Below are 25833 nucleotides of genomic sequence, written 5' to 3'. Positions count from 1 at the left end.
CGGCGCTATTGACCAACGCATTGAGTCATTCTTCGGTTCCTGGCACTACCCCCATCTCCTAAATCCAATTATAATGATTTCCAGTAGTGTCAATGCTGATGATGAATGTATGTCAAGGGGTACGTGAGATTTTTTTTAAATATTCTAAAAATAGCAACAATTTAAAAATCCTTTATAAATATATTTATTGAATAATACTTCAACAAAATATGAATGTAAGTTCATAAACAGAACATCAAACCAAGTAGGTAATTCCATTCATTACAATGCAACATTGCAATATTGACAGCTAGATTTTTTGTGGACATGTTACATAAATATTGATCTTAAAGATTAATTTTTTTGTGAAGAAATGTTTAGAATTAAGTTCATGAATGGATCTCTATTACAATCCCCAAAGAGGGCACTTTAAGTTGATGATTACTTCCATGTGTAGAAATCTTTATTTATAATTGAATCACGTGTGTATATTTTTCAACAAGTTTTTAGTTATTTTTATATCTTTTTTTCACTGCTGTACTCTAGAAAGAGGTTCCGCAGCCTCCGAAGCGGAACCTCCAGGTTCTGTAACAACCTCTTCCCTCAGGCCGTAAGACTCTTGAACGCATCATAATTACATTATCCCCTCAACTCCCCCCAAAATGGATTAACTCGCTGGAATAAAAAAGACAATATAACATACATCCATAAACGTGGACGCATGTGAAAAAGTGCAATATATTTATCTGTACAGTAATCTTATTTATATATATTTATTTATTTTATATATAGAGTATATTATATATATTATTTATATATATTTATTTATTTATATATGCACCTTATTGCTTTTTTATCCTGCACTACCATGAGCTTATGTAACGAAATTTCGTTCTTATCTGTGCTGTAAAGTTCAAAATTGAATGACAATAAAAAGGAAGTCTAAGTCTAAGTCTAAGTCTATCTTTTTTTCCAAATAGTTCAAGAAAGAGCACTACAAATGAGCAATATTTTGCACTGTTATACAATTTAATAAATCAAAAACTGATGACAAAGTGCTGTATTTTACTTCTTTATCTCTTTTTTTCAACCAAAAATGCTTTGCTCTACTTAGGGGGTACTTGAAATAAAAAAAATGTTCACAGGGGGTACATCACTGAAAAAAGGTTGAGAACCACTGATATAGACGACGCATTGCAAGGGACTGCATTGTTAGTGAGCTAATATTCTTTTGGTTAAATATGTGAGCTCATCCCTTGCTAGAAACAGCTTCCATAAACACTGGGGAGCAGGGGTGACCCTAAAAAAATGTGCCTGTTCACAGATTCTCCCTGACACAATGGCAATGATCCCTGTAGGAGGAGGAAGTGCAGAAGGATGAAGGACCGGAGGCGGGGGGTGGGGGGTGAGTGGGTCGGCTATGTAACAGTGTACTCCCAAAAAGCAATCTGTTAGCGTTCAAGGTGGAATTTGTCAATCCGCAGCCCGCTGAGGCTCGCTTAAGCCGGGGCGGAGGCATCGATTTGGGGTGTGTATAGCTGACGCCAATGGAAGATGAAAGTGAACGGTGCAGGGGGGGGAACTGTCAGTTGGTCCGGTTTGGTTGGTGTGTGTGCTTTAAGACAAAGAGGTGGCTGCCTGCGGGGGAAGGGCAGATGAGGGTGGGGGATAAGGGTGATGCCTGCCCGCCTTGCCTGGTTGGGTTTTATTCCAACATCAATGTGCATCAATGAGCAAATAGTCCCCTGTAAGCTGAGAGGGACATATAATCCTTCTCTTTCTGTCAAATGTCAAGATCAATAGTTGGGAGAGAGTGCCAACAACTGCCGGCCTTTGGTATAGATTCAAGACCAATCCTCTTATAAATATAGCCCTTCAACTCCGCCGCCCTGCCAGGATATGCATTTGCAAGATGTCCTGCACACACACCAAATATATTAGGTTAACGATTGGCAGAAGGGGCTCTTAATGTCATTTAGTTGTCATACACGACGAGTGATGCGGCAGAGGAGGAATTAAAAAAAAAGCAGACATCACAGTCAAAGTAAGCCAGAAGGGGCGTCTATTTAACTGGTAGCTGCCAGGGGGAGGGCATAGATAAGTGTCCAAAGTGTAAAGAGAGAAATTGTGACGATAAACATAGAACGGGAAATGGAACTTACTGTACAATAACGAGGAAAAATACCAATAACTCATACTTGCCAACACTCCCGATTTTCCAGGGAGACTCCTGAATTTCAGTACCCCTCCCGAAAATCTCCCAGGGCAACCATTCTCCCGATTTCCACACGGACAACAATATTGGGGGCGTGCCTTAAAGGCACTGCCTTTAGCGTCCTCTACAACCTGTCGTCACGTCCGCTTTTCCTCCATACAAACAGCGTCACATAATATATGCGGCTTAAACACACATAAGTGAATGCAAGGCATACTTGATCAACAGCCATACAGGTCACACTGAGGGTGGCCGTATAAACAACTTCAACACTGTTACAAATATGCGCCACACTGTGAACCCACACCAAACAAGAATGACAAACACCTTTCGGGACAACATCCGCACCGTAACACAACATAAACACAACAGAACAAATACCCGGAACCCCTTGCAGCACTAACTCTTACGGGACGCTAAAATATAAACCCCCGCTACCACCAAACCCCGCCAACCTCAACCCCGCCCCATCTCCCGAATTCGGAGGTCTTAAGGTTGGCAAGTATGCAATAACTAAGAGATGCCATTACTTCTCAAACTTATTAAACAATTACCACCGCAAAAATATTTTGCTTTGCACGCACCAATGTTTTTGTTACATCCACTTACTAGAATGGGATTCATGGCTCTTTAAAAGGGAGACATGTCTTGAGGGGCTCCTATCAAAAGCCTGTTTAAAAGACTGGCTTGTTGTTATATATTTTATTAGTATCAATAAACTATATCAACTATAGTAGTTTTATGTATAATATATTTGTATTAGAACAATTCCAATGTATATTACACCAGTATATATATAAAGGTGGAAATGATTCTGATATATAATTATGATTGGATTTGGCATAATAAAAAACTATGCATGCCACAAAATTTTCCACCAACATTTTGACTCCCGACTTGGAATCGGTTCTCATCGTTCACTTAAAAGAGTTGTTTGCGAATGTCACATCAGTACCACTTGCCATCATTGGAATATGTACTTAGCAATTAGCGTGTGGTGTATAAGGTGAGTTCTAGTAAACATCAAGGAAAAAGTGTATTTACTACAATTACACAATTACTTAATACGTATACATTGTATCTCTGATATCATTGTGTTTTTATTTATTTATTTATTCTGGTGTTACCGAGTACCACAAAGGCTTCTTGTACCACAGTTTAAAATGTAGCTCTGATTAATACTTGCAATACCTGTAAATCACCACTATGTGACTACTTTTGCTAACATTGTCCTTTTACCCCCATTATGTGTCAGGCATCTTAAAAGAGTAAGTATTTTTTTTCTTTATTTCAGTTCTATTTATGTGGTTACGAACATTTTTTTTTAAATGGAGCTAACTGTACTGTCCGCCAACAGGTTTATATATACATATACGGGGGGACGGCGTGGCGCAGTGGAAGAATGGCCGTGCGCGACCCGAGGGTCCCTGGTTCAATCCCCACCTAGTACCAACCTCGTCATGTCCGTTGTGTCCTGAGCAAGACACTTCACCCTTGCTCCTGATGGGTGCTGGTTAGCGCCTTGCATGGCAGCTCCCTCCATCAGTGTGTGAATGTGTGTGTGAATGGGTAAATGTGGAAGTAGTGTCAAAGCGCTTTGAGTACCTTGAAGGTAGAAAAGCGCTATACAAGTACAACCCATTTATCATTTATATACACAGTACAGGCCAAAAGTTTGGACACACCTTCTCATTCAATGGGTTTTCTTTATTTTCATGACTATTTACATTGTAGATTGTCACTGAAGGCATCAAAACTATGAATGAACACATGTGGAGTTAAGGTGAAATAACTGAACACATGTTTTACATTCTAGTTTCTTCAAAATAGTCACCCTTTGCTCTGATTACTGTTGTGCACACTCTTGGCATTCTCTCGATGAGCTTCAAGAGGTAGTCAACTGAAATGGTTTTCACTTCACAGGTGTGCTTGAAGCTCATCGAGAGAATGCCAAGAGTGTGCAAAGCAGTAATCAGAGCAAAGGGTGGCTATTTTGAAGAAAGTAGAATATAAAACATGTTTTCAGTTATTTTACCTTTTTTGTTAAAAGTACACAACTCCACGTGTTCATTCATAGTTTTGATGACTTCAGTGACAATCTACAATGTAAACAGTCATGAAAATAAAGAAAGTGCATTGAATGAGGAGGTGTGTCCAAACGTTTGGCCTGTACTGTACTAAATATATATATATATATATATATATATATATATATATATATATATATATATATATATATATATATATATATATATATATATATATATATATATATATATATATATATATATATATATATATATTAGCGATGTCCGATAATATCGGCCTGCCTAATTTTACTAATTTTCATTAATTACTAGTTTCTATGTGACTGTTTTTATATTGTTTTACTTTCTTTTTTATTCAACAAAATGTTTTTAATTCATTTATCTTATTGTACTAATTTTCTTTAAAAGAACCTTATCTTCACCATACCTGGTTGTCGAAATTAGGCATAATAATGTGTTAATTCCACGACTGCATATATCGGTTGATATCGGTATCGGTAATTAAAGAGTTGAACAATATCGGGATATCGGATATTGGCAAAAAGCCATTATCGGACATCCCTAATATATATATATATATATATATATATATATATATATATATATATATATATATATATATATATATATATATATATATATATATATATAAATAAATAAAATACATAATATTGGTGGTGTCAGCTCTCGTGTCAGACTAAGTGTATTGACCGACTCTTGATAGTCGCAATGTTAAAGTAGAAGAGAAAGGAGATGTTTTTTGAAAGGTGGGGGGTCAAATGAGCACAAGCTTCCCTATTTTCCAATTAAATCGCGCCGCGATCCATAAGCGTCCTGTTTCGCTTCATGAATTATAAAGTGGAATCAATTCTTTGGATAAAAACTACTAAAGCGGCTCAATGGCTTTATTGTAACCTTTATCCGGCTATCCTATTGAACGCCAACCCACCCCTTCAACACCCAGTCCATCCGCCAACTGTGCTACTGTGATTAGTTGTGCGATAAGGATGTGCACGGCGGTAATGTGGTGTAAAACATTCCCGAGAAAGGCTTGCATTCATGACCAGTAATGCATCTAAGAGAAAAATTAAGACATGTGTGAGCGTAAAGTCTAGTCTATGTTGATGCATCAGCTGACAGCAACTTATGACAGCTCGGCAAAAAGATGCAATGCTTGATAGGCCAGCGCTCTAAAGTACAAGCTTCCATCCACTAACACAAACACCTACACAAATGAGGTCATTGACTTTTTCAGTTTGCACTGAGTTTAATGCCCACTCACCATTGCTAGGATGTCTACCAGAAGTTCTGAGTAAAAGTCGGGGAAAAAAACATGCATGCAAGCATGGTCCATAAATAAACACAGTATTACAGACTAGGTCAGGGGTCGGCAACCTTTACCAGTCAAGGAGCCATTTTGACCCGTTTCACAAAATAAAGAAAACAATGGGAGCCACAAAACTCTTTTGAAATTTAAAATTAAATAACACTGCATACAAAGTTTTTTTTGCTTTGTGCTATATATAAATAAACCAGGGGTCTCAGACACGCGGCCCGCACCTTAATATGAAAATGTAATGTTAGTGCGGCTCGTGAGTTTTATATAAATGCCGCTTGACAGCATCACACTTGCCAACCCTCCCAATTTTTCCGGGAGACTCCCGAATTTCAGAGTGACTATTCTCTCGAATGTCTGCTGATTTTCACCCAAACAACAATAATAAGGGCGTGCTATGATGGCACTGCCTTTAACGCCCTCGACAAGCTGTACAAACAGCTTGCCAGCCCAGTCACATGTTGTATGCGGCTTCTGCAGACACACATATGTGACTGCAAGGCATACTTGTTCAACAGCCATACAGGTCACACTGAGGGTGCCCGTTTAAACAACTTTAACACTCTTACTAGCCCGGAAGAGTTAGGGATACATGGGATTCTGGGTATTTGTTCTGTTGTGCTTATGTTGTGTTACGGTGCGGGTGTTCTCCCGAAATGTGTTTGTCATTCTTGTTTGGTGTGGGTTCACAGTGTGGCACATATTAGATTATACACCCCCGCTACCACCAAACCCCCCCCCCGCCCCCCCACCCTCTCCGTGCGTCGGTTGAGGTGGGCGGGGTTGGGTGGGCGGGGTTTGGTGGTTGCGGGGGTGTATAATGTAGCCTGGAAAAGTTAAAGATGCATGGGATTCTGGGTATTTGTTCTGTTGTGTTTATGTTGTGTTACAGTGCAGATGTTCTCCCGAAATGTGTTTGTCATTCTTGTTTGGTGTGGGTTCACAGTGTGGCGCATATTAGTAAGAGTGTTAAAGTTGTTTATATCACAACCCTCAGTGTAACCTGTATGGCTGTTGACCAAGTATGCCTTGCAGTCACTTACGTGTGTAAGCAGAGGCCACATACTACATGTGACCAGGCCGGCACGTAGATAGCATGGTGTAAAAGCAGACGCGACGACATGTTGTAGAGGACGTTAAAGGCAGTGCCATCACGGCACGCCCTGAATATTGTTGTCCGGGTGAAAATCTGAGAATGTTTGCCCCGGGAGATTTCCGGGAGAGGCACTGAAATCCGTAAACCTCCCGGAAAAATCGGAGGGTCGGCAAGTATGCACCTGAGCCGCATCAGAGTGATCAAAGAGCCGCATGCGACTCCGGAGCCGCGGGTTGCAGACCCCTGGACTAGGTTAATGCCACACCATCTACTAAGAAGGAGAAAGGCTTCCCATTAAGACACTGTAGTTTGCATTAACTAGATCCACTCGACATCCCACATCTGCGGTCCCCTCCAAGGTTTCTCATTGTATCCCATTGGGTTGAGTTTTTTCTTGCCCTGATGTGGGATCTGAGCCGAGGATGTCATTGTGGCTTGTGCAGCCCTTTGAGACACTTGTGATTTAGGGCTATATAAATCAACTTTGACTGATTGATTGATTGATGCCAGGCCAGTAGCTGGTGATGACAGTTTTAGCCTAAATCTCCTACAACTAAATGAAGATAAAACTGAGATAATTGTTTTTGGTGCTAAAAAAGAAAGGTTTAAAGTCATCCAACACCTTCAATCACTGTCCCTGAAAACCCCAAATAAAGCCAGAAATCTTGGGGTTATTTTAGATTCTGATTTACATTTCGACAGTCACATCAAATCAGTAACAAAATCGGCCTACTATCACCTCAAAAATGTAACAAGACTTAGAGGGCTCATGTCAGCTCAAGACTTAGAAAAACTTGTACATGCCTTTATTACCAGTAGGCTAGACTATTGTAATGGTCTCCTTGCAGGTCTTCCCCCCAAAAAACTGTCAGGCAGCTACAGCTTGTTCAGAACGCTGCTGCTAGAGTTCTAACAAAGACCAGAAAATGTGAGCACATTACACCAATTCTTAAATCCTTACATTGGCTCCCTGTACATCAGAGAATTGATTTCAGAATCCTCCTGCTCACATATAAATCACTACATGGTCTAGGGTCGAAGTATATCACTGATATGCTCCCAATATATAAGCCCTCTAGATCACTAAGATCTTCTGAGACCAATCTGTTAGCGGTTCCTAGAGTTAACTCAAATCAAGGGAGAGCATCATTCAGTCACTATGCAACAAATAGCTGGAATAAACTTCCTGAAGATGTTAGACTTTCCCCAACTCTGACTACCTTTAAAACGAGACTAAAAACTTTTATGTTCACCTTAGCTTTCAGCTAAATCTTTTAATCTTTTAACTTTTAACGTCCGCACTGTTTTTATTTATTTTTATTGTCTGCATTTTAATTTCAAACTTTTATTTTCTTTCATTTGTCTGTGAAGCACTTTGAGTCTGCCTTGTGTATGAAAAGTGCTATACAAATAAAGTTGCCTTGCCTAAAGTAACTTATGTCTACCCTTTGCGATGTGTAGTATATGTGGGTTTAAACTGAACAAATCTCATAAATGGCCAATCTAATAGGTCTCAATTAGTTGCAGGAGTACAACCATGTGGGTTACCATTGTTGTTTTAGTTGTTAAGTAATAAGATGATAATTTCCCCTATTAAAAAGCTTGATAGTCTTGTATTTGAGGTTTTTGAGATTTAAACGACTGCTCCCTAGTCAGAACTTTCGGTAACACTTTAGTATGGGGAACATATTCACCATTAATTAGTTGCTTATTAAAGAAACAAATACTTAATTTAGAGTTATTTGGACACTGGGTGAACATGTAAGGCAGTGGTTCTTAACCTTGTTGGAGGTACCGAACCCCACCAGTTTCATATGCGCATTTACCGAACCCTTCTTTAGTGAAAAATAATATGTTTTGGTTTTTTTTCAAATTCAAGACAAAGTTATATGTTTTTGGTAACACTTTAGAATGGGGAACATATTCTAAGTAACAAAGACTTAATTTAGAGTTATTTGGTTAGGGCCAGGGTTAGAGGGTTGGGGTTATAATAAGGCCATGCAGAATAAGGCATTAATAAGTACCGTATTTTTCGGACTATAAGTCACAGTTTTTTTCCAGTGCGACTTATATATGTTTTTTTCCTTTTTTATTATGCATTTTCGGCGGGTGCGACTTATACTCCGGTGCGACTTATACTCCGAAAAATACGGTACTTAATAATGACTAGTTAAGAGCCAATATGTTACTAATTTGCATGTTAATAAGCAACTCATTAATGGTGAATATGTTCCCCATACTAAAGTGTTACCATGTTTTATTACTGGTGCACAAAATGAACCGTGCATGAACATCACCTTGTTCAAACAACAAAACCAACACAGTGCATAAACTCACAACAAATTACACACCTGCAAATCAGTCTGACTTCTGCTGTTGCCGTATCCGTAATCCGCCGATAGGGAGAAGTTTTTATTTACACGATGAGTCGGGTGTGTCTTGACCTCCGCCGAACCCCGGAGCCCGACTCACCGAACCCCTAAGGTTCGATCGAACCCAGGTTAAAGGGGAACATTATCACAATTTCAGAAGTGTTAAAACCATTAAAAATCAGTTCCCAGTGGCTTATTTTATTTTTCGAAGTTTTTTAAAAATTTTTACCCATCGCGCAATATCCCTAAAAAAAGCTTCAAAGTGCCTGATTTTAACCATCGTTATATACACCCGGCCATTTTCCTGTGACGTCACACAGTGATGCCAATACAAACAAACATGGCGGATAGAACAGCAAGTTATAGCGACATTAGCTCGGATTCAGACTCGGATTTCAGCGGCTTAAGCGATTCAACAGATTATGCATGTATTGAAACGGATGGTTGTAGTGTGGAGGCAGGTAGCGAAAATGAAATTGAAGAAGAAACTGAAGCTATTGAGCCATATCGGTTTGAACCGTATGCAAGCGAAACCGACGAAAACGACACGACAGCCAGTGACACGGGAGAAAGCGAGGACGAATTTGGCGATTGCCTCCTAACCAACGATTGGTATGTGTTTGTTTGGCATTAAAGGAAACTAACAACTATGAACTAGGTTTACAGCATATGAAATACATTTGGCAACAACATGCACTTTGAGAGTGCAGACTGCCCATTTCAGGCGCGCTAAGAACATATATTTTTCCACGATTTCAGCACTCAGGTTAACCATACCTAAATAGACACTAAATACTGCATTACACAAGACTACCCGAATGTCCTCGAATGATTGAAAAAAAAAAAAGTTTTTAAGCTAAATTATTGGTAAACACAGTTTATGTATAATCATTTACGTAAAACCGCGAGTAATGAATAAAGTTTTCATCAATTAATATATTCTGTAGACATACCCTCATCCGCTCTCTTTTCCTGAAAGCTGATCTGTCCAGTTTTGGAGTTGATGTCAGCATCTGCTTTGAGTGTCGCAGGACATCCACACATTCTTGCCATCTCTGTCGTAGCATAGCTTTCGTCGGTAAAGTGTGCGGAACAAACGACTGACCATTTCGTCGGCTTTCCCCACAGCCTCGTATTTTGAAATAATTTCGTCCAATTTCTTGCCACTTTCGCATCTTTGGGCCACTGGTGCAACTTGAATCCGTCCCTGTGTTGTTACTCCCTCCGACAACACACCGACGAAAGTGAGAAAATGGCGGATTGCTCCCCGATGTGACGTCACAACGTGACGTCATCGCTCCGAGAGCGAATAATAGAAAGGCGTTTAATTCGCCAAAATTCACCCATTTAGAGTTCAGAAATCGGTTAAAAAAAATATGGTCTTTTTTCTGCAACATCAAGGTATATATTGACGCTTACATAGGTCTGGTGATAATGTTCCCCTTTAAGAACCAATGATATAAGGGTTAGGGTTAGGGTTACTAATACGCAATAACTCTGAGGTTATTGAGGGAAGACTCTTAGTTAATGGCTTACTGGTTGTATAATAAGGCCATGCAAAATAAGGTATTAATAAGTACTTAATAATGACTAATTAAGAGCCAATATGTTACTAATTTGCATGTTAATAAGCAACTAATTAATGGTGAATATGTATTCCCCATACTAAAGTGTTACCGAACATTCTCACTCACATGCATCATGGAAAAAAAAAAAGGTTGTTTGCTTTGTCTTTTACTTTGTCTTGAAAAATTGGTCTTTAAGAGCGGTTGTCTAATACTCAGGTCAAAGCGGTACTTGCATTAGCCGGCACTGGACAGTGAACAGTCATGCATTTTTCTCATACAGTTTTCTGGAAACAAGAAGGGTGATGTTTTCAAAAACCTGCACTTTAACACCAAAAAGTTCCCACAAAAAGGCCCCAAATTGTGCAAAATTAACAATTTAAGAGAACGTTTTTTTGCAATTTCAGTGACGCATGCACTGCCTCACCACTGCAAAATCTGCCTTACTGTTTTGAAATGAACCAGCTAGTGCGTTCTTGACGCATTTCCGTGGATCTCACAGTTACCCAGCCCGCTGCAAAAAGGAAGTTGATGCAAGTGTTCCCTACGTCACGCTTCTGTGTGTCTGTGTGCAATCAACCTCGCCCCGAGCCATCGATCACCCGGGGCTGGTGAGTCATACCCCGCCGCGGCTAAAAGGCATACAAGCATTTTCGGCGGAGTCCGGCGCGGTGGTTTCGATGTAAGTGCAGGATGTTGGCCCACAACTCGGGCTTTTAGGAAGCCGCATGTTAACGCAAGAGCGAGAAGGCTGTCATCTGATGAGCAAGCGCTGGCTGGGTTTATGAGTGAGTGAGGTATGCGGCCCCAGCACACTTCCTGGAAACTTGCCTGTGCTCGTGTACGTGTGCGCATGTGAGTGTTAGATAAAAGCAGAGAGGTAGAAGTGCTTCCATATTTAAACTATTGCAGATGTTACTAGGATACGGCTCCTCGTTAGGTTTTAACACAGACAAGGAAAGAGGCTCGTTCAGCCTGCTCATCCTCTCTCCTCCATTTCCTTCTGCAGCTACACCGGTTCATTTTAATCACTTTTAATGCAGTTCTAGCAAGAGTACCAATGACTGTTTGCATTATTTCTACTTAAGTAGAAACCGCTCAACTGCTCAGTGGCCTTGTGGTTAGAGAGTGTCCGCCCTGAGATCGGTAGGTCGTGAGTTCAAACTTGGCCGAGTCACACCGAGGACTATAATAATGGGACACTCAGCATCAAGGGTTGGAATTGGGGGTTAAATCACCAAAATGATTCCAGAGCGGTGGCCATTGCTGCTGCTCACTGCTCCCCTCACCTCCCAGGGGGTGAAACAAGGGGATGGGTCAAATGCAGAGGGTAATTTCACCACACCTAGTGTCACAGTGGTACTTTAACTTTAAGACAGCAGTCATTATGGTGCAAATTAGAGATGTCCGATAATGGCTTTTTTGCTGACATCCGATACTCCGATATTGCCCAACTCTTAATTACCGATTCCGATATCAACCGATACCGATATACACAGTCGTGGAATTAACACATTATTATGCCTAATTTTGTTGTGATGCCCCGCTGGATGCATTAAACAATGTAACAAGGTTTTCCAAATAAATCAACTCAAGTTATGGAAAAAAAATGCCAACATGGCACTGCCATATTTATTATTGAAGTCACAAAGTGCATTATTTTTTTTAACATGCCTCAAAGCAGCAGCTTGGAATTTGGGACATGCTTTCCCATGAGGAGGTTGAGGTGGGTGGGTGGGGGCGGGGGGGTGCATTGTAGTGTCCCGGAAGAGTTAGTGCTGCAAGGGGTTCTGGGTATTTGTTCTGTTGTGTTTATGTTGTGTTACGGTGCGGTTGTTCCCCCGAAATGTGTTTGTCATTCTTGTTTGGTGTGGGTTCACAGTGTGGCGCATATTTGTAACAGTGTTAAAGTTGTTCATACGGCCACCCTCAGTGTGACCTGTATGGCTGTTGACCAAGTATGCTTGCATTCACTTGTGTGTGTGTAAAGCCGTAGATATTATGTGATTGGGCCGCAAAGGCAGTGCCTTTAAGGTTTATTGCCGCTCTTTACTTCTCCCTACGTCCGTGTACCACTCCGTACAGCGGCGTTTTAAAAAGTCATACATTTTACTTTTTGAAACCGATACCGATAATTTCCGATATTACATTTTAAAGCATTTATCGGCCGATAATATCGACAGTCCGATATTATCGGACATATCTTGTGCAAATCTTTGCTCACCTAACGATTCAATACGATTCTGACTCCTGGGGTGATGATCCGATTCAGAGTTAACTATCGATTCAACACGATTCTCGATTAAAACTGATTTTTATAATGTGTTATTTTTAATAATAAATATACTGAAACCTTTTTAAAACAGGTTAAAGGCTGGAAGAGATCCTACTTTCAGTGGGCTAGTGGTTAGAGTGTACGCCCTGAGATCGGCAGGTTGTGAGTTCAAACCCCGGCCGAGTCACACCAAAGACTATAAAAATGGGACCCATTACCTCCCTGCTTGGCACTCAGCATTAAGGGTTGGAATTGGGGGTTAAATCACGAAAAATAATTCCCGGGCGCAACCACCGCTGCTGCCCACTGCTCCCCTCACCTCCCAGGGGGTGATCAAGGGTGATGGGTCAAATGCAGAGAATAATTTCGCCACACCTAGTGTGTGTGTGTGACAATCATTGGTACTTTAACTTAACTTTACTGGTTGCGTGAAGATGGCAAAAAAACTTCCGTCCATCCATTTTCTACCGCTTGTCCCTTTTGGGGTCGCGGGGGTGCTGGAGCCTATCTCAGCTGCATTCGGGCGGAAGGCGAGGTAGACCCTGGACAAGTCGCCACCTCATCGCAGGGCCAACACAGATAGACAGACAACATTCACACTCACATTCACACACTAGGGTCAATTTTTAGTGTTGCCATTCTTATTTTTAAAAATATATTCTAATAAAAAAATAAAGTTTTTAAATCATCTATCCATCCGTCCATTTTCTAACGTTTATCCCTTTCGGGGCCGCGGGGGGAAGGCGGGGTACACCCTGGACAAGTCGCCACCTCGTCACAATTTTTGAAAATGATTCATCGATTTAGAAACGAGATGAAAAAGAATCGCGATTCGGTTGTGGGATCGATTTTTTTGTGCAGCCCTCGAAGCCATTCAAAATAACTGGCGAGAGGTGCGATCACTTTGATTAACTTGCATGTACAAGCTGGGCATATTTCCGTGCGTGGTCAACCGTAAGTCAAATAAACCAAGCTTAAGGTGTCACGTGTGCCCCAGCTTGGCACGGATCACAAAGTGTGGGTGCGACCTTAAGACGGTTGCAACAAAGGCTAACTTCTTACCTGAGTTTCGGTCAAGCTCTCCAAGGCTTGCATTACGGACTGCTCGGGTCTTGACGCTTGAGACTGCAGAGGACAAAAGATCCACCTTTAGATACTGCACACCAAGCATAACCAGTCAGTCAGAACTGTGAGCATCCTTACCATTAATCCTGCTTCGACGGTTGGTACGAGTGTTAGTTTGCTCCCATCCGAGATGCCAAGATCCTGAAGTTTTCCCGAATTTAGTCTCCTGCAGGGTTTAGAAAAGGATAATTAGACTGTACCTCTTCTCACATACAAACCCCGTTTCCATATGAGTTGGGAAATTGTGTTAGATGTAAATATAAACGGAATACAATGATTTGTAAATCATTTTCAACCCATATTCAGTTGAATATGCTACAAAGACAACATATTTGATGTTTAAACTGATAAACTTTTTTTTTTTGCAAATAATCATTAACTTTAGAATTTGATGCCAGCAACACGTGACAAAGAAGGTGGGAAAGGTGGCAATAAATACTGATAAAGTTGAGGAATGCTCATCAAACACTTATTTGGAACATCCCACAGGTGTGCAGGCTAATTGGGAACAGGTGGGTGCCATGATTGGGTATAAAAACTGCTTACCAAAAAATGCTTAGTCTTTCACAAGAAAGGATGGGGCGAGGTACACCCCTTTGTTCACAACTGCATGAGCAAATAGTCAAACTTTTTAAGAACAACGTTTCTCAAAGTGCAATTGCAAGAAATTTAGGGATTTCACCATCTACGGTCCATAATATCATCAAAAGGTTCAGAGAATCTGGAGAAATCACTCCACGTAAGCGGCATGGCCAGAAACCAACATTGAATGACCGTGACCTTCGATCCCTCAGACGGCACTGTATCAAAAACTGACACCAATCTCTAAAGGATATCACCACATGGGCTCAGGAACACTTCAGAAAACCACTGTCACTAAATACAGTTGGTCGCTACATCTGTAAGTGCAAGTTAAAGCTCTACTATGCAAAGCCAAAGCCATTTATCAACAACATCCAGAAACGCCGCCGGCTTCTCTGGGCCCGAGATCATCTAAGATGGACTCATGCAAAGTGGAAAAGTGTTCTGTGGTCTGACGAGTCCACATTTCAAATTGTTTTTGGAAATATTCAACATTGTGTCATCCGGACCAAAGGGGAAGCGAACCATCCAGACTGTTATCGACGCAAAGTTGAAAAGCCAGCATCTGTGATGGTATGGGGGTGCATTAATGCCCAAGGCATGGGTAACTTACATGTCTGTGAAGGCACCATTAATGTTGAAAGGTACATACAGGTTTTGGAACAACATATGCTGCCATTTAAGCGCCGTCTTGTTCATGGACGCCCCTGCTTATTTCAGCAAGACAATGCCAAGCCACATTCGGCACGTGTTACAACAGCGTGGCAAAGAGTGCGGGTACTTTCCTGGCCCGCCTGCAGTCCAGACCTGTCTCCCATCGAAAATGTGTGGCACATTATGAAGCGTGAAATATGACAGCAGGGGACTGAACTCTACATAAAACAAGAATGGGAAATAATTCCACTTTCAGAGCTTCAACAATTAGTTTCCTCAGTTCCCAATCGTTTACTGAGTGTTGTTAAAAGAAAAGGTGATGTAACACAGTGGTGAACATGCCCTTTCCCAACTACTTTGGCACGTGTTGCAGCCATGAAATTCTAAGTTAATTATTATTTGCAAAAAAAAAAAAAAAAGTTTATGAGTTTGAACATCAAATATCTTGTCTTTGTAGTGCATTCAATTGAATATGGATTGAAAATGATATGCAAATCATTGTATTCCGTTTATATTTACATCTAACACAATTTCCCAGCTCATATGGAAACGGGGTTTGTACATACACACACAGCCAACGGGGGCGACTTAAAAAAAAAAATTAGCCGAGGTTGAAGTGAAGTATTGATCGGGCTGTCATATTTCAACGGCAAGTACACCGAAAGGCTCTGACAATTGTTGAGGTGGTTGATTTACGACCCCCTTCATCACATTAATTTTCCATTACCTTGCATGTGTCAATGCAACGCACGTGCGGTGCCTGTGACGGGCAGCTGGGTGGAAAAGCCGGCGTGACCCAAATCTCACCCTGTGCTGTAGAACAAAGGGCCCCCCAGTGCCGACTTGCGAGCTTGTCTGCAGTTTTGAAGAGTAGGTGTGTGTATGTGTGTTTGCGCGCAGGGAGGGTGGGGGGTAGTTTTAAAAGGATGATGGTGATTTAGTTGGTGATTACAAAAGAGTGGGAGTAGGGGGTTGGAAAACAGTAAGTACTGTTTGCATACTCCAAAAAGCCCCACCCCTACCGCTCCCTCACTTAATTTTTTTTTTTGCATAACACCACCTGCACTTTTGTTAAACACCACTTAACCTGGCTCCCATTTATTCATTCTAATACAGGAGCTACATGGTTTCTATTAATTTTGAATGATAAAAGCCATTACCAACCCGTTTAGTCAGTGCCACCCTACTGTGCTATGCGGTGTTTTGAGGACTGGACACCCCACACCCAGGAACTCACGCATGACATATAGCTTAAAGCAATCATAAATATCAGCAAAATCTCCTTGTGGTTAGAGTGTCCGCCCTGAGATCGGTAGGCCGAGTCATACCAAAGACTATAACAATGGGACCCATTACCTCCCTACTTGACACTCAGCATCAAGGGTTGGAGTCGGGGGTTAAATCACCAAAATGATTCCCGGGCGCGGCCACCGCTGCTGCTCACTGCTCCCCTCACCTCCCAGGGGGTGCTCAAGGGTGATGGGTCAAATGCAGAGGATAATTTCACCACACCTCGTGTGTGTGTGAGACAATCATTGGCACTTTAACTTTAACTTTAACAAATGGCCTCTTGAATGACCAAACTCCTTTCTGTTCCCTCCTCACTGTGTGTCATATGTCCCACATCAACCTTAAGAAAGTCAATGACTTCACTATAAAAGTGGGTGATATTGTTATCACCACGAAGGATGAGGTCACCTACCTAGGTTCCATTCTAGAGGCTAATCTTTCCTGTGATAAAATGGCAACCAAGGTAATCAAAAAGGTCAACCAACCAACGAGATTTCTCTATAGAATCTCCTCTCTGGTCAACAAAAGCACCATGAGGATTCTAGCGGGAACTCTTGTTCAACCCTTTTCCGATTACGCATGCACCTCCTGGTACCCTAGCACCTCCAAAACCCTCAAATCTAAACTCCAAACATCCCAGAACAAGGTAGTCAGATTACTTCTAGACCTCCACCCCAGATCCCACCTCACTCCTACCCACTTCTCCAAAGTGGGCTGGCTCAGGGTGGAGGACAGAGTAAAACAACTTGCACTGAGCCTAGTCTATAAAATCCACTACACCTCCCTGATACCGAAGTACATGTCAAACTACTTCCTTAATGACCGCCATAACCACAACACCAGGGGGAGCTCCACTAACCACGTTAAACCCAGATTCCGATCTAACAAAGGTCTTAACTCATTCTCTTTCTATGCCACATCAATGTGGAATGCGCTCCCAACAGGTATAAAAGAAACGGCATCTCTATCCTCCTTCAAAATCGCAATAAAAGTTCACCTCCAGGCAGCTACAACCCTAAACTAACACCCCTCCCCGGATTGTTAATAATCAAATGTAAACAATCAAATGCAGATATTTTTCTTATGCCTTCTGATCTCTCTCTCTCTATGTCCACTACTTGCTGTACATATCCTACCAAGTCAGACCTACACTGTTTCAATATCCATTTCTCTGTTCTCAATTGTTGATGACTGATGATAACAACCAAACCTAACCGCCCCCCCCACACCCCGAATTGTAAATAATGTAAATAATTCAATGTATACACCCTGATGATTATCTTGTGTGATGACTGTATTATGATGATAGTATATATGATAGTATATATCTGTATCATGAATCAATTTAAGTGGACCCCGACTTAAACAAGTTGAAAAACTTATTCGGGTGTTACCATTTAGTGGTCAATTGTACGGAATATGTACTTCACTGTGCAACCTACTAATAAAAGTCTCATTCAATCAATCAAAAAAAAGAGTGAATATTTTCACTTTATATGGTTTTATTTAGTTAGTTCCACATCTAAAAATATATTGTATTCATCTGGTTTTTGTTTTGTTTTTTTTCAAAAGTACCACTTGATGAAACCTCACATACCAACAGTGGTACTAGAACCACCGCTTGAAAATCAATGCACTACACCAGGGGTGTCAAACGTACGGTCCGAGGGCCGGATAAACCCGCAAACAGGTTTTATCCGGCCCACGGGATGAGTTTGCTCAGTATAACCTGAAATTTTTGAATGAACGAAACAGCTGTTCTAAATGTGTCCACTGGATGTCGCAATAGCAATTATTTGTATATTTGTAGATGATGCTACATATGTACAAAATAAACCACATGATGTTAGTAAACCAGTCGAGGAAAATGATCAAACTACCGTATTTTTCGGAGTATAAGTCGCACCGACCGAAAATGCATAAAAAAGAAGGAAAAAAAACATATATAAGTCGCACTGGAGTATAAGTCGCATTTTTGGGGGAAATGTATTTGATAAAACCCAACACCAAGAATAGACATTTGAAAGGCAATTTAAAATAAATAAAGAATAGTGAACAACAGGCTGAATAAGTGTACGTTATATGACGCATAAATAACCAACTGAGAACGTGCCTGGTATGTTAACGTAACATATTATGGTAAGAGTCATTCAAATAGCTCTAACATATAGAACATGCTATACGTTTACCAAACAATCTGTCACTCCTAATCGCTAAATCCCATGAAATCTTATACGTCTAGTCTCTTACGTGAATGAGCTAAATAATATTATTTGATATTTTACGGTAATGTGTTAATAATTTCACACATAAGTCGCTCCTGAGTACAAGTCGCACCCACTATGAAAAAAACTGCGACTTATAGTCCGAAAAATACGGTACATGAATAACATCCTGTAATTTGACGTTGATATATATTTTTTTATCTTGATAGATTGAAAATTAACACCAATGAGTTGACAGAACATTATCACATCATTTATTCAGAAAATATAAATGACGACAAATAAAGATAGCATACTATTAACCGCAACATGCAAGTGTAAAAAAACCAACAACATTATGATTTGTACAATTTCAGAATGTGTGTGTTCTATTTTTAAACAAAGAAAATAATCTGAAGTGGTCTTTATTTTTACTTTATCGTGCCGTGATTTTAGCAGTCCGGCTCACTTGGGAGTAGATTTTTCTCCATGTGGTGTGACACCCCTGCACTACACACACCTTATAAAGTCCAGCAATACCTATAATTCACCACTAGGTGGTCGTATCAATGAATCAATCAATGCTTACTTATACAGCCCTAAATCCCGAGTGTCTCAAAGGGCTGCACAAGCCACAACGACATCCTCGGCTCACACTCTCCAAACACCTTCCTGTTCCCCCCGTTGCATGTCAAGACCGAATATGTTTTTCTTCATTTTAGTTTGACTTTGCTGCCTATTAGAGGCGGGCCTCGTTTTACAAAGTTTCGTTTTCTGATGTTACCGTGTTAAGACATCTCACGGTTGCTCCCATAAAGGAATAATACTGTATAAAAACCAGAACGAGTTCCGTGCGTGCAGAAGAACATACCGTATTTTTCAGAGTGTAAGTCGCACCGGAGTATAAGTTGCACCTGCCGAAAATGCATAAAAAAGAAGGAAAAAAACATATATAAGTCGCACTGGAGCCCGGCCAAACTATGAAAAAAACTGCGACTTATAGTCCAAAAAATACGGTACTCCAGACGTCACTTTTGTCCTTTTCATAGTTATCTTTGTAACTTTCACCTCTATAATATCCACCAAGCATGAGGCAACCTCTATTTGGGGCAGTGCGCCAAATAAAACGAAAGTGGAAGTAAACAGTGAAGTAAAATTAGACGTCGTAAAATGCTCAGTGGAAAAGTGGATAAATCAACATTGGCTGCATGCCCGGTCCAAGGATAAAGATGCTACCTTTGAGCTTGTGCACATATCTCCCACGATACTACTACTACTACCCATGTTGGCCAGGGATGACAGCATAGTGGTCTCCTTATTGAGACTTCCTCCGTCCAATAAGCCTGTTTCCCCACTCCCTTGCAAGCCAAAAAGCCAGACGTTGTTCTTATTTAGCAGTTTCAATCACTTGTTCGTAACCCAACAACCACCTGTAACTTTGACCAGGAGCATGGAACGTTTTTCCGGAACTTGTACTATTACCAGTACCCCCCCCCCCAAGAATCAAGGAACTCTACTGTAAGATCTGCCCCGTAACTCACTTATTGAGTCACACCAAGTCATGCTTTATTCATAAAAGTGCTTTTATTGTGAAGACAGGAACTGTGCGGTCGGTCTTTAGAGTTTTGACGGCAGGAAAATGGCGCGAGAGTCTGTTGAAATAAAAAAGTGTTTTTTTCGCCTTCCTGTCGGTCATTTTTTCTTAATAATGATTTTGCTGCAACCAGTGTCAATCAAGTGAATGTCAATCAAGATGATCGCTAATTTTTAGGTCTATTTTATTGATGCCTGGCTGGCGATCAACTGACACACCCTCCGCCAGGGGTGTCAAACTCATTTTAGCTCAGGGGCCGCATGGAGGAAAATCTACTACCAAGTGGGCCGGAATGGTAAAATCATGGCATGATAACTTAAAATTAAAGACAACTCCAGGTTGTTTTCTTTGTTTTACTTAGAACAAGCACATTCTGAAAACGTACAAATCACAACTAATCCTCTGGACAAAACAGTTCAAGTTTGTTGAAAATTCCGAGGTAATTGGTGCAATTTCAAAAACACAATGACCTTAGACTTCATCTCAGTGTGTCTACAAAAAGCCAGGATTAAACTTTAAGTCACAGTCTTTCTGGGATTGAACATAAAACACAACAAGTAAACACTTCTAGGTATCAAATACCTCCTTTGTCATGCCCACGGATCAATCCAGAGCTTATAAAACCGTATAAACCGTCTGCTTGCCTAACAGAATTGCTATTGTGACATCCAGTGGACACATTTAGAACAGCAGTTTATTACGTAGACAAAAAAAGGCAGCTCATTTTAGTACTTGACAAACTCATCACGCCTGATCCGGCCCGCGGGCCGTAGGTTTGACACCCTTGCCCTACGCGATCGACGTAACGTTCACCCCTGATTTAGATACACTACCAGAATCTAATAAAACAAATGGCTAATGCTGAAAACTAAAAACAGAATAATGAACATAGCGTTCAATTATTACCACAAGATAGCTGTATAGCATAGGTAAGTTGAGAATTTATTTTTATTGATTGTCTTCAAATGTTATATAACTGCAAAATGGACAATCCAAAACTATTGGATTGTGCAGACTGCAGCTCAGTTTGGTTTCATTTGTACAAGATGTGAACATTGCAAAACGAACCATGTCAATCGAAAACTAAAGCAAACTAAATGTTGCCCATTGTGTGCCTAAAGCAGTGGTTCTCAACCTTTTTTCAGTGATGTACCCCCTGTGAATTTTTTTTTAATTCAAGTACCCCCTAATCAGAGCAAAGCATTTTTGGTTGAAAAAAAAAAGATAAAGAAGTAAAATACAGCATTATGTCATCAGTTTCTGATTTATTAAATTGTATAACAGTGCAAAATATTGCTCATTTGTAGTGGTCTTTCTTGAACTATTTGGAAAAAAAGATATAAAAATAACTACAAACTTGTTGAAAAATAAACAAGTGATTCAATTATAAATAAAGATTTCTACACATAGAAGTAATCATCAACTTAAAGTGCCCTCTTTGGGGATTGTAATAGAGATCCATCTGGATTCATGAACTTAATTCTAAACACAAAAAAAGAAATCTTTAACATCAATATTTATGGAACATGTCCACAAAAAATCTAGCTGTCAACACTGAATATTGCATTGTTGCATTTCTTTTCACAGTTCTTTTTGACAGACATTTTAGTGAAGCTTGTGCTTCACTGAGTTTATGAACTTACATTCATACTTTGTTGAAGTATTATTCAATAAATATATTTATAAAGGATTTTTGAATTCTTGCTATTTTTAGAATGTTTAAAAAAAAAATCTCACGTACCCCTTGGCATACCTTCAAGTACCCCCAGGGGTACGCGTACCCCCATTTGAGAACCACTGGCCTAATGTACTGATAGGCAAAGCAGTCATACATCCACATATAGCAGGGGTGTCAAACATACGGCCCAAAACAGGTTTTACCCGGCCCGCGGGATGAGTTCGCTAAGTATAAAAATGAGCCGAAATTTTTTTATGAAAGAAACGTGTCCACTAGATGTCGCAATAGCAATTCTTTGTATCTTTGTAGATGATGCTACTTATGTAAAAAAATACAAATAAACCACATGATGTTAGTGCACCAGTTCAGGAAATAAATAACATCCTGTAATTTGATTTTGATATTATTTTATCTTGGCAGATTGAAAATGAACACCAATGAGTTAACTGATGAACATTGTCACATAATGTATTCAGAAAGTATAAATAACGACAAATAAATAAATAATACTACCGTATTTTTCAGACTATAAATTGCATTTTTTTTCATAGTTTGGCCGGGCTCCAGTGCGACTTATATGTTTTTTTTCCTTCTTTATTATGCATTTTCGGCAGGTGCGACTTATACTCCGGTGCGGTTTATACTCCGAAAAATACGGTATTAACCGCAACGTGTAAGTGTAAAAAAAAAAAAAAAAAAAAAAAAAAAATGTTTAAGATTTGTACGTTTTCAGAATGTGCTTCTATTTCTAAACAAAGACAACAATCTGAAGTTGTCTTTATTTTTAAGTTATCGTGCCGTGATTTTTGGGAGTAGATTCTGGGAGTAGATTTCTAAAATGAGTTTGACACCCCTGACATATAGTATATGTTTGGATTGATAAAAAGCACAAATGCAGCATCCGACTCACGTTTCTTTGTAGAGCAAGGCGAGCCTCTCTTTGGGTACTTTAAGCCGCTGCGACAGCCTCCTCTTCAGCCCGTCCACGGTCTCCTCCTGGGGCAGCGAGAGCTCAAAGCGTGTGCCGGTGGTGGAGTGTATGTGCAGGTTCATGGAGGGCTCGGCGGGGGCGGTGGCCTCGCACGATGACGACGACGACGAAGCACCGCGGCTGGTGCAGCTCCGGGCACTGGGATGCTGGTCCATCCGATAACCTGTGGTCGGAGGAGGAAACAGAGGGGAATGGTCGGCAAGGCGAGTCGGGGGAAGGTCCGATCCGTGGCTAGCGTCTCTGCAGAGGCCGCATTAGGTGCTCGAAATAAAGTATCCGCACATCAGAGTCAACCGTAAAGTTGCTTCTTGCCGTGTCCAAAAAAGCAAAATGCTACGACGACGGATAGAAATAATGCATAAAATATGCGTGCATGTATGTATGTATAGCTTCCTTAGATCTGGTACCCGCTCAGGCTCCCGTGGAATACAGCGACAATGAGCCGTGTCACACACACTAAACTATGCAGAAGATAGGCTGAAATACACGCCCTCTTACCCCCCACCCTCGCTCCACCTACTTGAACCAATCACAGGAGAGCTCATTCCGGATGCCGCCGACGGTCAGCCAATGGGGGCGCGGAGTGTACACCCACGTGGCGGGCGAGAGAGTTAAAGCCATTCATAATAAATGACAACACGGACATGGAAGCAAATCATGTGAGCCGCAATACTTTTTGAATTGGACGGGGGAGCATTAGAGAATGTCACGTTAAAACCATTTTATTAAAATGTTTTAAAAACAATAACATAATAACTCTGGAATTAAAACTAAAAACTAAAAAAAATGTCCCTGCAGGAACTCCATCCATCCGTTTTCTACCGCTTGTCCCTTTTCTCCTCAGGTTTAAATCTGAAGCATCCAGGGCTCCCTTTTAAATTTAATTTCAATATTACATAACTTAAGTCCTTTGTGGCAGGCGAAGCTGTTAAAAATAAACACAGACGGAGATAATTTGTGGAAAAAAAAAAATACATGTGGTTTATGTTCCTGTTGTGCAACACAATTAAACAGGCATTTAGGTCTCTCTCTCTCTCTCTCTCTCTCTCTCTCTCTCTCTCTCTCTCTCTCTCTCTCTCTCACGCGCACACTTCCAAACAGTGGACCAGTTCTACAAATAGACTCACTACAGTTGAGATTAGTAGGCCTGAAAGGGGCTTCCTGGCTATAAATATGAAGCCAGGACACACCACCTTTGGACCTGCTCTAATCAAGGAGCGCGTGAGGGTTGCTTTTTAAAAAGCAGCTGTTAAATGAATGCTTGCGGCAGAAGGCTGCAAATAAGTGCTGACGCCACGGCCTTACTCCCCCTGACCTCAGCAACCATCCGAGAATTGTATGCAAATGACCTTCTCACCGCTTTGCAACAGTAAAATCAAGTAAAGATGGCTATTTAAAAGACGCTCTATGAACGTATTTAAAAAATGCAAAAATAATCTAACATGCATCTTTGATTATTTCATATTTTCCTTTAAAAATATGTACTTCTTTTGCTGCATTAGTATTTATTTGGTGTGTTTTTGGCGACGTTTACATGTTTACCTGTTAAATGAATGCTTGCGGCAGAAGGCTGTAAATAAGTGCTGACGCCATGGCCTTACCCCCCCTGACCTCAGCAACCATCCTAGAATTGTATGCAAATTACCTTCTCACCGCTTTGCAACAGTAAAATCAGGTAAAGATGGGATATTTAAAAACGCCTATAAATATATTTTAAAAATGCAAAAATTACCTAACTTGCACCTTTGATTATTTAACATTTCATTTAAAAAACATGTTCTTGTTTTGCTGCATTAATAATTATTTGGTGTGTTTTGGGCTTTTTGATGTTGTGATGGTTACATGATTACCTGTTTAAAGTCCTCCACCGCCCCCAAGTGGCCACAACGAGGACTACAATACAAATGGACTAATATGTTTTGTCATACCAAATATAATAATAATCATAATAATAAATAAATACAATAATTAAAAAATGTAACCTTTGTTCAATTTAAATACTAGCATATTGATTGCATTCATTATACTTGCAAATTATGGTTTGCTGTAACCAAGGTTATCGTTTTAATTAACACCAACACGCTACTAATTAAGAGTTTTTAGTAGAGTAACAGCCTGCCACTCACATTTAGTCGATAAGGGCCAAATTATGTCTACACAATTAACATACATTTTATTGATCATTGTCACCAATCGATATACACTGTTGGACAACTCACATAATAAAAACATTATTATTATTATAATAATAATAATACTAATATTGTAACAGAAAAGACATGCTTACCAATGATTGTGGCGAAAACAATGACGCTCCGCGTGGAAGTGTGCCGATGGCCAATCTGTTCCCCCAGTTTTGGCATGAACCAGACACCCCTCTAAAAAAATGCTTTTAATAAATAAATGAGATGATATATCCACGAGATATCCCGCCGTTGTTTTGCTTCCAAGCTATCCGCTCACCGGCGTCCGCTTTTTGGTCAGAAGAGGTGTAGGTGAAGTGCTTCTTAAGAGACGATCTTCTCGGGTGTGATGGGTGGAGTTACGTCGTCTTGTGACGTCAGACACTCATTTAAGGTAGCCTGCGCGCCGAGAACCACTCGAACTATGTCTTTTTGCGGTAGTCAAAGGCAAAATAATGTTTTGAAATAAACAAATAACTCAAGCTGTATAAATTATGTCGCAACTGTCAAACCAGGAGCTGTGGGGAGCGAAAAGAAGACGAATTAACCGGAGTGTGTTCAATACGTCCTTAAAAGTGTGCCGGTTGTGTCTGTGGGCGGGACTGTTGCCGGTCTATGACGTCAGCAGAGCAGGTAGTCCCGCCCC

The 25833-nt window shown here is 40.5% G+C and overlaps 1 protein-coding gene across 1 annotated transcript in view; it reads right to left on the bottom strand.

Annotated features, from left to right (window-relative positions):
* Positions 1–25515, bottom strand: part of midn (midnolin) — a 77871-nt gene extending 52356 nt beyond the window's left edge. The window contains exons 1-4 of the mRNA XM_061977811.1: positions 25292–25515; positions 22924–23167; positions 14090–14177; positions 13949–14011 (exon numbers count right to left, since the gene is read on the bottom strand). Of these exons, the coding sequence (XP_061833795.1) occupies positions 13949–14011; positions 14090–14177; positions 22924–23167; positions 25292–25367 (471 nt within the window). The 5' untranslated portion in view covers positions 25368–25515. The remainder of the gene's footprint in view (positions 1–13948; positions 14012–14089; positions 14178–22923; positions 23168–25291) is intronic.
* Between the last annotated feature and the right edge of the window lie 318 nt (positions 25516–25833).

This window comes from Nerophis lumbriciformis, linkage group LG18 (genome assembly GCF_033978685.3).
Source record: "Nerophis lumbriciformis linkage group LG18, RoL_Nlum_v2.1, whole genome shotgun sequence".
Lineage (NCBI taxonomy): Eukaryota > Metazoa > Chordata > Actinopteri > Syngnathiformes > Syngnathidae > Nerophis > Nerophis lumbriciformis.
This window is presented reverse-complemented; position numbering and strand designations above follow the sequence as displayed.